The 16,023-nt window shown below is 41.0% G+C and overlaps 2 protein-coding genes across 2 annotated transcripts; one reads left to right on the forward strand and one right to left on the reverse strand.

The window, feature by feature from the left end:
* The first annotated feature begins 8,984 nt into the window (after positions 1 to 8,984).
* Positions 8,985 to 9,287, forward strand: LOC118424233 (octapeptide-repeat protein T2-like). The gene has a single exon (XM_035832774.1). The coding sequence runs from the start codon at positions 8,985 to 8,987 to the stop codon at positions 9,285 to 9,287; it is 303 nt and encodes a 100-aa protein (XP_035688667.1).
* A 2,662-nt stretch (positions 9,288 to 11,949) lies between these two features.
* On the reverse strand, positions 11,950 to 15,512 carry LOC118424234 (kelch repeat and BTB domain-containing protein 7-like). The gene is made up of 5 exons (XM_035832775.1): positions 15,502 to 15,512; positions 14,954 to 15,179; positions 14,535 to 14,674; positions 14,037 to 14,246; positions 11,950 to 13,797 (listed from the first exon to the last, which is right to left on the reverse strand). Exons 1-5 carry the CDS (start codon positions 15,510 to 15,512, stop codon positions 12,930 to 12,932), a joined length of 1,455 nt encoding a protein of 484 aa, XP_035688668.1. The 3' UTR covers positions 11,950 to 12,929.
* Positions 15,513 to 16,023: the final 511 nt, after the last annotated feature.

Consider the following 16,023-nt stretch of genomic DNA (forward strand, 5'->3'; position numbering starts at 1 on the left):
TTCTCGCTAAGTCGATATTCAGTAGCTTTCGTATGTGAACCAGCCTTGCTGCAATGACTCTTACACCCACGTTACATACATACATACATATTTGTACTCTTTTTTTAGAGACTGGACTATGCGATAAGGACCTCAGTAAGATGATGAAAGATAGATAACACTAGAAGTGAAGCATTGGCAAAGTTCCGCTTCCAGTGTAATTTAATTTTCATCATTTCAGTGAGGTCCTTATCGCATAGTCCAGTCTCTGATTCAATAAAGTTCTTTAGCGTAAGGTGTGGACGGCCTCTTCTCCTGTTTGCTTCTGGGGACCAAAAGAGCAGTTTACCGACTGGTTCGCCATGTCGAATAACATGTTAACCAAGGCTTAAACGGCGTCGTCTGACTTCAGTTGATACAGATGGAAGAGCCCGATACAATTCTTTGTTTGTCGTGTGTTCCCACCAAGGTTTGTTGTATACAACACGTAGCATCCTGGTGAAGGAACCGTCCAGTTTCTTGGTACATGGACTGAGGAGTATTCATTGTCCATGACTCACAGCCATAAAATTAAATGGAGATAATACAAGATTGGAATACTCTAGTTTTTGTTTCTTTTTTTATGTAATACACCCACGTTGGATGTTGAGTAATACTGATATATAACAATATTACATCACCATTATAGTAATATTAATAGGTACTAATAGAAATACTAATTCGTCTGACTTCTTTTAGGTGAGGAAATTTCTCTGAAATCACTTCTACCCCGTCATCCTCAATATTATTAGTAAGTCCCGAACTTGCGCAGAAGTCCCAAAGGCCCGAACTTGCACTACCCTGCCATGGAAACTGCTTCTTTTTCAGCATGCCCGCAGTCTAAAAGAAGAAACTCATCCATTTCCAGTGAAAATCTTGTATTACGTATACTGTAACCGCCGTGACACTGTCCTATCTGCTGAGACATTGGGTCGGGGATTAAATTTATCAATTAGTTTCCTAGTAAACATCCTACACAGGACAATGTACAGTTGTATCGGTGTTGATAAGCGTGCGATTATGTGATAGTAGGATTTTCTCTCAAAGAGAAATCTCCATTTAGACAAGGTAGATTATCTAACTGCATCACCGAACACAGTGTACGTCGATAAGGCCGAGTGTTGTTCTCTAGAAGACCGAGCAGAAGAGCGTTTGTGAAGTGGATAGTGCGTCGTTGTGAATAATCCATTGGAAACGGCAAGCCAGAAACACCAGAGGAATCAGAGTTGGACTTACTCCAAGCTTTTAACCCTCAAGCACCCGACCTTTTTTTACGACTAAAATGACCGAGTGGGGTCCAAACGGACCCCAAAATGTTTTGTTCATAATATCTCAGTACCATTTCTTATCGGCGATCATTGTATATAAATTGATTCTTCAATGTAAGAGGAAGATTTTGATATGTTAAGATGTTGCTAATTCCAACTCATTATCATAATTTATGTAAAATTTCAGAAGGACCACGTTTTGCACTAAACCTATTCCGACTCATGAACGGCTATAGCTAAAGCTACGAAACTTGGTAATTTATCACAAAATATTATTCGCAAAAGTTTTAGTCAATAAAGTAAGTTTATCATATTTTGGGGGTTGCCATGGCAACCATATTCTAACAGGCATATTTTTGCCAAAATTTGACAATTTTAATGTAAACAAGGTTTTCTTGGTAAACTACACCTGTTTTCTGACAACAATTAAATTCTATGAAATTCAATGTAATTTTCATGACTTAAAATTTATAATTTATGCTAATTCATGACGTCATTGTTCAAAATCCAAGATGGCCACCCTGATTAGGTAAATGACGTCATAATGTCGCCACATTACATGTTGATGACACAGAGATTTTTGTGATGATTTAGGTTTACATTGCTATTATCATCTGAAAGTTTGGTAGTCATACTATAAGTGGTTAAGGAGTTAGCCTCCAAAGTTTGTTTTAAAAACTGCACATTTTTGCTGGGGTCCCCAGAGGAACTGAACACAAACTTTCTTAATAATTTCCAAATTATTGTACCAATCTTTGCGAAAAACTTAGGAGAAGGTATAAGACAAACAGACTGACAAAGTCACTGAAGGATTTTTCCTCCAGATCAAAAATGTTCAAATGGCACTTCAAAATGTACGTTTGGGTTCTAAATGGACCCCACTCGGGTGTTTGAGGGTTAAAGTTTGTTAATTACAACCATTTGGTCAATCCTGTTAAAAGTCTTTTAAAAATCCGCAATCACGAGTGTAGTGATGTGTCAAAAGTTTATTAGAGCATCCGGCTATGCAGCGTGTGGTGGACCTTCCCTTCAGTCCTCTGTACTTATGTAGGTATAATGAATGCATGGTGTCTTGTAGGATCCTAGAAACCTTAATAACACATGGTTTAGCCAATATGTCTACGTGAGAAACCAAGTTGAACGTAGTTTTGTAGCGCATGGAGGTTAGGCATGGTGTTTTATCTTATCAATCATCATTTAATTGATCCAAATCTAGTTGTTCCATAACTGCCCTGTGTTTCTCTTCCTTCCATCGAGCAAGTGCCTCCCATATCACAATAGAAAACGCCCCTATCAGTACACATGATAGACCTAAGCCATCTAAAACTGTCGGAGCGAACCCTAACATCGCCCACTGTAAGCCATAGGACGGAAACGCGCTGAGCTGAATCATTGCGATTACTGCATTTACCTCTACTAACGTCGCACCGAGGTAGAAGAACAATATAAAATTGCCGTGACTAAGACAGCTTAGCGCGAGAACTCCTGCCGTCCCTGGTTCAATGTGCCACGTGGAACTGGCGAGAAACGCTCCTATCCCAGTAGACAGGGTGCTGATGACGTACGTGTATGTTGCAATCTTTACTATCGGGGTGGATTTCAAGAGACCTTTGACACCAACGTCAAGCATGGAGCATGTCAGTGATCCGGCTATGGTGAGAACTATTCCAACAGTGACGTCTGTAGTTTCCGCTGATGACGTCATGTTGATGAAGCTGCCGTAGCTAAGAATCACGACGCCTGCTACACACCACATGCTGCCGATGATGGTTACTCGAGTCGGGACCTGGAATGTTAAAAAAGAAGATTATTTCACTTAAAGAAATCGAAAAGCTGTCTCATATTGCGAATATATAATTCAAATGAGGGGATTATGAGTTGAGTCGCGTTTGGGACCATCATAAGTATGTAGATGTTTTTTGTACACAGTTCACAGTTATGTAACGCTAGTTCACCTTTATCAATGGGGTAACCTATATTGTTTTTTAAAAGCCGGTATCCGAGGACATCGACTCATGATCAACGGACGGTTGTTTTTAATTCAAAATATTTTGTTTTAATTATTGCAATTTGAAACCACCGACCGTTTTGATAATTTGGCTAAAAATTGCCTAAAAGCCCAGTTTTCAAATACGACATATATATTTTACTCCTTGGAAAAAGGTGAAATAGCGTTAGGCAGGTAAATATTTGTGGTTGTGTCAGAAGACAATTCATAATGCATGCTTTATTTATGAATACTTTTTACCTCCTGAAGGAAGATGCGGGACAAGACCACCACAAAAACCGGCATACTGGCGTTCAAGACGGCTTCTGTGTTCGCAGGTGGAATAAACTGGTACGCAGTGAACAGACAAAGCATGCTGGTAAATCGAGTCAATCCTTGGAAAATCAGTTGTAGTCCCTGTTTCCAGTCGTCAGGCAATATGTATGGCCGTTGGTACACAGTGACGCACAAGGCCACAGTGAGAATTAATAAGTCATTCAAGAAGAGTATCTGGTATGATGTGTATCCTCGGTCTCCTACATATCGTGACGAGGCAGGGACTACACCTTTGAAGAAACCGCTTGCTAGGCAGGCTGCTACTCCTGAGAGGTTCTGAAAAATAAAGCACACATAGTTACATTACTGAAAGCCTTTCATTCTACTTTTCAGTCTTTCAATGATTTCCTCCCTACCGACTTCCGTGTCCTGATTCAGAAGTAGGTATTCAGAAACCGGTGGATAACATTTAAGCTATGGCCCGTTGTAGTTTTGAGTAGTTATTTCTTGACAATATTTCAGCCTGTACATCTTGATTCCCGAAACGAAATTCAAAATCAAATTTCTTATCGAAAATAATGCATTGATTTGACAAAGTGTGCTTTGAGCTAAAAGCCCGACGTCTGCCTGCATTCTGGTTCAAGTAGAGAACTTCAATGAGGGTGAGTTTTGAAAATTATATTCTTTGACTAATCTGTTATTTTTATAAATAAATTAACAACAACAAATTCTGACCGTGTGTACGTTGATCAGATGGTAAGTCAATGAATGACAAAGTTCTTTGTCAGCTAAATCTACCTTTAAGTTATTGGATTCAAGCCTACAAGATAATACAAAACATATATCAGTAAACATTTTCTTACCTTGATCCAGAGTCTCCAATTCCTGCCCTTTTTGTGATCCTCAGAACTCCTATCTCGTAAATGTTGGGCCATCTTGTAACTATTGTCTGCATCATCAACTCGCTTCATTCTTGGTCGTTGGGGTAGTTTTCTGTAGTAGGCATTTAAAGGATTTAGCTCAATCTTCTGTTGCTGTTGTTGTTGCTTCTTTTTAACTAACATTAACTCCTACCACCACGATATTCTTTAATAGCATTGATCTGTGTTGACCAAATATCTTTCAAGGGTATCATGAGCTGGAAACAAAGGATTTGTCCTCCTGTTTTACAATTGCCCGCGGAGAATCCTGTTCTTCTGTTGTGCAATTGCAAGCGGCTTCTAGGTTAGCAATTATGTATAATAAATAGGTTATAGTTATGTATAATACAGAGGTTATACGTAAATCAAAGGTTACATACAGTACATGGTTATACATATATTACTTGTCAGCGAGTCATAGAAATATCCTTTGTTTTTTGCAATTCAAATCTCACAGCTGCAGCAATAATACATATTTTGAGAAATTATATATCGTTACAGTACCCACCATAGTGGGTGTCGTGAAAACCATTCTTATAGAACGAGAGTTTTAAATATCTTGCAGCAAGTGGCCGTAGGTAACATACTCTGTGACCTGATTATGGTTTATGTCGGTTGTGATGTTTTCTGTGGTGTATGACTCGGTTTTTTATATCGCATACAGAACACATCACACCAACTCATACCAAAAGCTTGCTTAAAAGCTAACATACCTATCACTGCAAAATTTAAAACAGTCCTGTACGCATTAACAGAAAAATCAGCGTCTCAATCGAACGACACAAAATGAAAACAAGAAAACACCGTGCATCATCGTCTAACTCTGTGCAGAGGACCTGCCAAACCACAAACGTATGCAACATCGGGAACATGCAGATACCGATGCGAACGCGTGTTACATTGACGATCAGTGAACATCACCTATCTGCTTGCAATATTCAATTACAGCAAGGCTCACATAAAGCGGCCCTGGAACAAAACATCGTAAGACGAACGATTTATAGGGGTGATATTTTATTACATCCATAATAAAACCAGCTGCCGCGAAAAAAACACGTGCATCATCGTCAACCTCAATGCATAGGACCTGCCAAACCACATACGAATAAAACGACGGGAACATACAGATAAAGATGCAAACGTGCCTCACTTTGCCGATCAGACAAAATCACGCATCTGCTTGACAATATCAAATTACCGCAGGACCCACATACAGGGGATCTGGACCAATACACCAGAAGACGAACATTTTGTAGGGGCGTTATTTTCATTACATCCGTAATAAAACCAGCTGCCGCCAAAAAAAACCCACGTGCATCATCGTCAACCTCAGTGCAGAGGACCTGCCAAACCACAAAGGATTCAGACGACGGGAACATACAGATACAGCTGCGAACGCGGGGAAACGTGACAAAACTAAAAGTCTGTCGCCAGAGGTTACCCTCTTCGCCAGAGGTTACCCTCTGGTCACAGACTAAAAAAAACTTTGCAAAGTCAAGAACGACCTCAGAGCACTGCGGACACCGCAAGGGCCGCTGTGCGAACTGATTCCAGGGCACGCGCACCCTACAAAGAAACAGTGAACATTAGAACCCTTAAACTGCCAGAGTTTCAGCCCTATAAAATGCTATCAGTGCCAGAGTTGGTTACTGACCTCCAAAAAGAAACCCCGAACAAGGCCGAAGTCCCTAACTTCCGGGGTTGGTGTGCTACACGCGCGCAGAGCTGCTACTTTGGCAGAATACGCTATCCGGATATATCCGGGCGCGGCACACAGGACATGTATAGGTGTGCCGGATATATCCGGTTTTGGTAGTTTAAGGGTTTTAAGTACTAAACGTTGTGATGAGGTTACCTGTCTCCCCTGACACAATATAAACTTTCACAGGGATGGCTACTGTCATATGGCCTATGTCCATAAGAATTTTACGGAGTTTATACGATCCACTTCATGTATCAATAAACACTGAATTTATACTGAATTTATTCAAGGTTGACTTGTTCGGATCACATGCATACCGTAAAACGTGTATGTATTCGGTAAAACAAGCGCTTCTCTCAGACGTGGATAGTATGTTTTCAGTTTTAAAAATTCGCATTTGTCTTATTAGTTCATATGCGTTCCCTAAAGCCCATATTAACTTTGTAAAAGTCGTATATTGGTTAGACATCTCTTTAGTAGACCTATATCGGTAAAATTGCCTTCTAGCAGATGAAGAGATTATTGCAGAAAAAAAGAATGTATAGCTGCAAACATGACTTTAATCGATAGGGAGCTTTAGGCTCGTTCTCATTTAAATGTCGAAATGCTGTCGCCTGACTTTACGGCTTGATATGGAGAAAATTATAGACAACATCACTGGTTCCTTCATTTTTCCATAACCCCTGTAATGTTTTACAAAAGATGCACAACAACATTCGTATTAGTTGATGGCTTAGACGGTTATTATAGCCACGGATCGGATTTCACACCCTAAAAAAATGGCTGTCGCCTGAGAAGAAACGAATAATTCAAATAGTAGCCAAAAATGTAACAATTCAGTTCCCAGAATAATTGTTCGGCAGGTGAAACCAGCTACCAAGGACCTCTGCCCGATCACGTCAGATCGCTCCTGTCACTGATCTTGGAGGCTGTGTGAGGTGGTTTATGCCTGTCGCCAGATTCTGTATAAACGTTACCACCACGAGTACGATGGTTGCCACGGTTTTATTATCCACGTATAAGACTAGAAATTACCGTTTTTGTGACGCTGCACAGTTTTTCTGGCTTCCTAAGGAAACAAGAAAGGGTTGTTGACTGTTATTTGTATCCCACCTTGCTTAACAAAATGTTGTACAGAAATGACTGTAACAAACGTTACCATTGTTCGATGCTATCTAAGCTTTCTATTTGACTTGGTGTAAAAAAGGTACCCACTTTTCAAATGTCCCTTGGGACATCCACGTATACCTAAATGATGTCGTCAATAAGGTAAGTCCTTTAGAAGAAAACAGGGTAAAGTTTACTGTTGTAACAAACGTTACCGGTAACGTTTGTTACCTGCCCTGTAATGTATTACCAATGGGACCGAAAAAAATAAGTAGCCATTTTTGGGCTATGGTTAAAAGAGGAATTTTCCTAAACAACCAGGTAATTTCACTGAAAATAAAGCCGATTTATTTTTCGACCAAAAAAATGCCATTTTCGACATTTCAATGAGAACGATTGTTTAGTGACACGTGGCGCTTTTCAATTGCCACAATGATGTAATTAAAAGGTTGCAGTTCGAGCGGCTAGGCATGTCTGAAATTAAAAAAAAAGCCAACTAAAAATATAGACAGGGCGACAGACGAGTAGGGACGCAGACATGGATTCAGACAAACAGCTACATAGAGTCAGACAGATAGTGCCGTAGACAGGTAGGGACGCAGAAAAGGAGTCAGACAGACAACTACAGAAAGCCAGACAGACATTGCAACAGAAGGGGCAGGGATGCATCAGGGAGTCAGACAAAAATCTACAGAAAGCCAGACAGACAGGGCGATAAACGGACATGGATGCAGACAGGGATTCAGACAGACAGCTACAGAAAGCCAGACAGACAGGGCGACAGACGGGTACGGACGCAGACAAGGATTCAGACTGACAGCTACAGAGAGTCAGATAGTAAGGGTTACAGACGGGCAGGGACGAAGACAGGGAGTCAGACAGACAGCTACAGAAATCCAGACAGACAGGGCGACAGGCGAACAGGGATGCAAACAGGGAGTCAGACAGACAGCTACCGAAAGCCAGACAGACAGGGAGACAGACGGGTTGGGACGCAGACAGGGAGTCAGACGGACAGAGAGTCATACAGACATGGCAGCAGGTTGGCAGGGACACAGACAAGGATTCAGGCAGACAGCTACAGAAAGCCAAAAAGACGGGGCGAAAGACGGATAGGGACGCAGACAAGGAGTCAGGCAGACAGCTACAGAGAGTCAGACAGATGGGCAGGGATGCAGAGAGTGAGTCAGACGGACAGAGAGTCAGACAGACAGGGCGACAGACGGGCAAGGATGCAAACAGGGAGTCAGGCAGACAGCTACAGAAAGCCAGAAAGACATGGCGAAAGACGGATAGGGACGCAGACAAGGAGTCAGGCAGACAGCTACAGAGAGTCAGACAGACATGGAGACAGACGGGCAGGGACGCAGACAGGGAGTCAGGCAGACAGCTACAGAGAGTCAGACAAACAGGGTCATAGACGGGCAGGAACTACAGAGAGTCAGACAGACAGCAGGGTGACAGACGGGTAGCGACGCAGACAAGGAGTCAGACGGACAGAGAGTCAGACAGACAGGGCGACAGACGTTCTGGGACGCAAACAGGGAGTCAAAAAGACAACAGAGAGATAGACAGACTGGGCAACACGTGGGCAGGGACGCAGACAGGGAGTAAGACGGACAGAGAGCCAGACAGACAGTGCCATAGACGGGCAGGACGCAGACAGGGAGTCAGAAAGACAGAGAGTTAGACAGACTGGGTGACAGATGGGCAGGGACGCAGACAACGAGTCAGGCAGACAGCTACAGAGAGTCAGACAGACAGGGCGACAGACGGGCAGGGACGCAGACAGGGAGTCAGACGGACAGAGAGTCATGCAGACAAGGCGACAGACAGGCAGGGACGCAAACAAGGATTCAGGCAGACAGCTACAGAGATTCCGACACAGAGTCAGACAGACGGGTAGGGACACAGACAGGGAGCAGACAGACAGAGCGTCAGACAGACAGTTCAACAGACGAGCAGCGACGCAGACAGGGGTTCAGAGAGACAGAGAGTCAGACACATAGTGTGTATCCTTTCTGTTTGACCCCCTGGCCGCTTTCCTGTTCGTCTGAATCCATGCCTGCTTGACTTACTGTCTGTCTGTTCCCTATCTGCTCCACTATCTGCCAGTAAATTTTCTGTTCTACCTCTGTGGAATATCTAACATGAATTTCCCTGGATGCAATATACTTTATTAAGCCCAATAGCTATGATACAATGAAGTACGTAGCTAATATTCCTGGACTGTAACAGTTTGAGACATTTAAAAAAAACGTACAAATTACATGCAATTTTTACAGCTGGTATTACGGTAAGATATATAATATGATAGGAAATCGTTTGTCAGCTGCTCAAAAGGGCCTTAAAACAGTAAATCAATGTTGTTCATCCAACTTTGCAGCAAAGGTAATACCTGTCGTAAAAATTGGACGTATAATGAATGCTTATTTTTGTGTTTAAATTGTAGACTCAAGGTTACGTTAACACTTTCTTGTGTATTTTTTATGATCATTAATTTCAATAGGAGAGAGGCACTAACAGAGACATTCCAGTCCCCGTCACACATACGTCAAAACTCTGGCCTGATCCATGGCCTTATCGTAATCTTTTAACCCAACGCAACTCAACCAAAGGTTGCATAGAGCTTTTCCAACCAATGTTGAACTGACTTGAATTGACAGAAAAGATTACTTACCTCAATCAGCGTGAAGAAATGGAGCGGTGTAAAATCACGATTGCCTGCTTAGCTCTGTAAGCATTGCCTTGCAGAAAGACTGGTTGGGTTGGTTGACAACATAATAGCGATACGTTTCAGTTAACTGTGTCAAGGTTCCCCAAAACATAATTTTATAAAACTATTGTTTTCAGAGTTACCTATCATTTATCGTCATTTGTGAATCCACTTTAATTTTGCAGCTGTGGTTCTAAATGTTTACATGATTATACGTTTACTTTGTGTTCAGCTTTATAGAAGAGACCTACACAAACGTCTTCTGTTGGCAATCTACTGAAATGACCTGTTATAATTTATGGGAAACATAATCTGAGAAGACAAAGACTAACGTCCTATTTCTGGGTTTAAGACTAACGTCCTGTTTCTGGGTTTAAGACTAACGTCCTGTTTCTGGGTTTAAGACTAACGTCCTATTTCTGGGTTTAAGACTAACGTCCTGTTTCTGGGTTTAAGACTAACGTCCTGTTTCTGGGTTTAAGACTAACGTCCTGTTTCTGGGTTTAAGACTAACGTCCTGTTTCTGGGTTTAAGACTAACGTCCTGTTTCTGGGTTTAAGACTAACGTCCTGTTTCTGGGTTTAAGACTAACGTCCTGTTTCTGGATTTAAGACTAACGTCCTGTTTCTGGGTTTAAGACTAACGTCCTGTTTCTGGATTTAAGACTAACGTCCTGTTTCTGGGTTTAAGACTAACGTCCTGTTTCTGGGTTTAAGACTAACGTCCTGTTTCTGGGTTTAAGACTAACGTCCTGTTTCTGGGTTTAAGACTAACGTCCTATTTCTGGATTTAAGACTAACGTCCTGTTTCTGGGTTTAAAACTAACGCCCTGTTTCTGGGTTTAAGACTAACACCCTATTTTCAGATTAGTTTTGAAAAAGCCATTGGTTAAATAGTAACGAAACACCAACACGGTGCCAAACTACCGCTGCGCTACGCGATCTGAATGCTAGAATGTGTCGTCTGTCAATAATATTCTCGAAATTGTTTGACTGATGTGGTACCGAACTGTTTAAAGTGTATTTAACTACCACCTGCGACTTATCGATACCACATTTTGAGCATAAAGATCTAAATCATTCTGTTATATAGAAGGGACCCTCTTGATGAATTTCATTTTATAATGGAATGTTCTAGATACGCTAGTTTACCAACGAATTATTCACGTTTCTCGAAGCAAGTACAACATATTTCAAAAGACTCGATGCTACAGACAGATTTGCACATTTATTTAGATGTCAGAACTCCCATAATGCAAAAATAGGCAAATATATCAACGACTGCTTTGCTATTAGAAAGAATACTGAAGCTAATGATTAGCCTACTTCATTTTTATGATACTATATGAATGAATTATGCATATTAGCCCTTATTGTTATGTTAACTATGATGTTAAGCTTTATCCTTACCTCTATTTTGTACTTTATGTAATAGTTGTTGCCATACTTTGTACCATGTACAATTGTCGTGCAATAAAGTTCTTCATATAAAATATAGGCCAAACCTTTGTTGCAAGACGGGTTGAATAAAATTATTTTAGGCCATGCCTCAGATATATTTACGATGATAATGAATATCGTAAGATTTTAGTTGTTGAAACAAACGATCTCTTGAACGTCCTGGCAATATATAAAAAGAAAGATTTAGATTTTTAACACGCTTGCTGGACATTGCCGAAGGGTACATGAGACACTGTACGTAGACAACCTGGACATTGTGTTGCCACTTTGGGGGACATTTTCCAAAATTTTACGGTTATTAGATACGACCGTATGCATCACATCTTGCATCATTTGTTTAATATCTGTTTCTGTGTGGGTAAAAGTTATAATTTTCCATTTGTAAATGTATACTATATTTGACAACTTCTCTTTGTAGTAAATATTGGATCATATTGCAAAGGCACGGCATGTTATTAATATTAATGTATACAAATATGATATATATATTTAGTGCGCTGTTAACACATGTACGTTTTTATTTTCTCAAACAATTATTTGTTCCTGTTCACAAGCTCTGACCACGAAATTTTACAAAAAAAAGTAGGGCAATATTCACTCAATTTACACATAGTACATAACTTTAAATCATAGTAATCTCCAAGCAGACCGTACGGTAGCATAAGATAGTATCAAAAGCTGGCAGAGGGGTGCGTCTACTACCGGTGTCCGTCTCACTCCCTTTAACCGGCTATGCTTCACGGACAGAGCTTTGATACTATTTTATGGCATCGTAGGATCTCCTTGGAGATTTAAACCATAGTCACGTCAATTATAACACCTATTGACGACCGGTGACGATCCCCGCCAGACAGTGTCCTCTGTATTTTACTATAGGCCTGGTATTTTCAGCATGCAAGCTTGCAAGTTCAGAATATTTTTACATGCAAATCTCAAAAATTACATGCAAATTGCAAGTTAAGTATGTGTATTTCGAACCCTTTGGTTTTAATCTAATGTGCGTAACTTTGCAAATGGCTTTGAAACGAAATTGTAAGGTGACCTACAAATACAACGTTCATCACGACACACAAACCGAAATATAAAACATACAAGTTGAATTATATGTACAATGATGATAAAGGTTTTATAAAGGGCATATCTTTCTGTGTATCCCGGTCACACCAAATGTACCATAAATTGCCAGTATACTAACTAGGAATGTGCTCGAGATAAAGGTATATAGTAATTCCTGCTGTTAAACTTTAGGAAATCATCAGTTCTGTCTCTTAAAGAAAGATGTCCCTATCTAAAAGTATAAAATCTAGCATATCTATCTCATTGTTGAGATCTAAAAAAAAATGTCTTCAATCAGTCTTGCTCTGTAGTCTCTACTTCCTTATCCTTCACATTAACAATAAAGACGTAAGAAGTGATGTGTATTTTTGTGTCTCTTTCCTTCACGTTAGCAATAAAAGTGTAGAAGTGATGTGTTTTTATGTCTCCTTAAGATATGGCAGGTACAATCGTGCCACAGGGCAGTGAGGACCATACGTATCATATTTCTCATCAGGTAGGGTGGTCTTCAAGTCTCTCCAGGCATCAGCAGACCTGTCATACACATATACGTGATGCGTACAGGATGTTGGTGACCATTCTCTGTCAGGGTCATCAACGTCCAACAGTGCATGCAGCTGGTTTTCCATTACGAAAAGAGTTGGACGGTACTTCATACCAAGGTTTCGTGGATTGGGCCAGCCTTGCAGTACCTGCCAACAGTCTGACTCTGTGTTGTACACCAGAGTCTGAGTGAATTCAAAATCAATGCAGAAAATATTTGTTCCCATGGCAACGGCTGTACAGGGATCAGGAACGTCGATAGGTGGAGTCCGCTTGCTCCACTGGTCCTGACTTGGGTTGTAGCAATGCACTTCCTCACTTCTGAGGAAATAGAGATGTGAACCGCAGGGCACTGTTGCACTGTGGTATAAAGTTTCCCTGAGTTGCAGCTGTGAACACTCCTGCCACTGGTTCGTGTGCGGGTTGTACTTTATCACCTGCAGCAAAGGTCGCTCTTCCTCAGGATTAACAGCAAGGTAATATAAAACCCCATCAACTTCATAAAAGTTTGTCTCATACAAGTCATCTGCTGGTCCATTAGAGGAGGACACACCAACTTGTTTCCACACGTTTTCTGCATGGTTGTATTTAAACAGGGATAACTTCCTATCTTCTGATTGCATGATATAAATGTCATTATCACTGGTGACTGTCATGGTTCTGGCAGGAGGGAGGTCTTCTTGCTTGTACGTGCAGCTGATGTACTTCCCTTCACGAGGGTTCATGAAAAAGAGATCCTTGGAACTGGAGAAGACAAAATACATTGAAAAATGTAAATAAAACTGGACTGGAAACTCATATGTTTTAATAGAATGAGGCTAAACTCTATACTGTTCTATGAAATCTGATCTTCTGGCTCCTAACAAATGTCCTTCTGTATGAGTAGCAATCGGATGAATTTATTGAAAGACAAAAAATGAGGACTGATGTTGTCCAAGGATTGTTCACTGCTTACAAAGTCAATCAAACAAGTATACACTAACTTGTAGTCTGAATTGTACATCAGAATCATTTCTGTAGTCATCCCAAGCCTCGGCTTCAGGTCAGGGTTCCCTTTCTGTACCATATTCCTGATGACTTCAGAACTCCCAGGATCCTCCCTGACCAGGGGGTGCTCCAAGATGGCTGCAGTGTCATCTGAGGTCAGCAGGTTGTAGCGGATGTGAGGGAGGATGCTGGGTAGGTGGTGCAGTCTGTGTGATACAAGAGGTTCACATGGGGGTGTTAGGATATGCATGGCAAGGCAAAACTTGTCTGTAGGGTACAGAACAGAAGATGGCATGATGCTGTCTGCACAGAGTAGGACCAAATTTTTGTAGACATGTTTCTAAATCACTGAAGAAAATTCTGAGATGTTGAATCTTGTATTATAACCTGCCAAAATGGTAATAATGAATTGGGTGTCACAGTCATTCAATGTGTACACAGAATTACCAACAGATTAGACAATAGAAGACAGCTATGGAGATAATTACACCAACCTGTCCTGCTTGCTGTACTGCACCCATCTCACCACAGCCTCCCACACTTTTGTCTCCTCTTTAACATCCAGCTCATCGTGGCTGATGATCTCAGTCAGCTGATTCACACTCATGCTGCAAAACTCCTCACTGGAGGCAACCTGTGGAGGTGCAGAGTTCATGTACATGTATGGTACTGTAGAAAGCAATGTTTTATTTGTAAAGGCTTATTAATAACAGTGAAAGATTAGCACTGCAAAGTGGGGTCCATTTTTTGTTATTTGGAAGACAGCTATTAAGATCACAAAATAAAAGAAAAAATTGTAGATAAAATCCCCTAAAATATCTGTCACTTTCCTTATGAAAGAAATTAAAGGTTTCCAATAAGTTTTTAATTCTTCCAGAAGTGAAGTGACCCACAGTCAAAATACCAGACCCACCTCAGCAAAGTTTCTATGGATCAAATGCAGACAAGGTTTCTGGACACTGTCCACAGAGAAGACATCAGAAAACTTGTACAGGTCCACACAGGTGGAGCGCCCCACGTTCATGGCCATGTAGCTGCTGCAGGTGTCTCTCACATAGTCCAGTTGGAGGAGGTCAGCTGCCTGGTACAGGGGCTGCACTTTGTCCAGGGACACATGGAGGGTTCCAGAGTAGATGTAACTCAGGATCTCCTCAAACATGGCTGCATCCAAACCCTGCAAAACAATAACAACATATCATTATTACTAGTAGTATGTATATGGAGGAAAAATATATCATAAATTTATTGCATTATAAAGCAAAGGTCAAATTTTCATGCGATTCTGCTTCTTCATATTCACGTATATAAGCTACAACTTCTGCAGAATGTAGTGTCAACAATTTTTGTTTCGCAAAGTTGACCTTTCATGAGAAGCTCTGCTGGCAGGACCTTGCAGGGAGAAGGCGGGATCATGTGTGCATTATGGTTTACAAGTGTATCAATGGGCTAGCACCAACATACCTATCATCCATCTTCTCTCACAACCACAACTCACACAATTACCAAACCAGACAGACATCACTCCTATACAAACCCTTTTTTAAGACCACAACAGGACAGCGTACATTTGCCTACAGAGGTGCTAAACACTTTAATTCACTTCCAGCCTACATTAAGCAAGTTCAAAGCCTAAATTCATTTAAGTCAGCTTTGAAAGACCTAAATAGTCCCTGTACTGAGTAGTGACCTCTGACCTCCCAAACTGTCGACCTTGGATCGGATTATGATTTTGATTTATCTGTGTCTTTCATGTTTCAGTTGTATTTATATGTTCCGACGTACATGTCTACTTTTCTCTCTGTAAGTTGTTTTGTTTATTTCCTTGTATGTATATGTGAAACTGGGCCCTATTGAAAACCAGTGTACTAGCACTGAATAGGCTACCCAGGTGTATGAAAATAAACAAACAAACAAACAAACCCGAGAATACCAAAGAGGTCAGTAAGTGGGGAGGGGGCATGACAAGGGACACATAGGAGCCAA

Source organism: Branchiostoma floridae, chromosome 10 (assembly GCF_000003815.2).
Source record: "Branchiostoma floridae strain S238N-H82 chromosome 10, Bfl_VNyyK, whole genome shotgun sequence".
In the NCBI taxonomy this organism is placed as follows: domain Eukaryota; kingdom Metazoa; phylum Chordata; class Leptocardii; order Amphioxiformes; family Branchiostomatidae; genus Branchiostoma; species Branchiostoma floridae.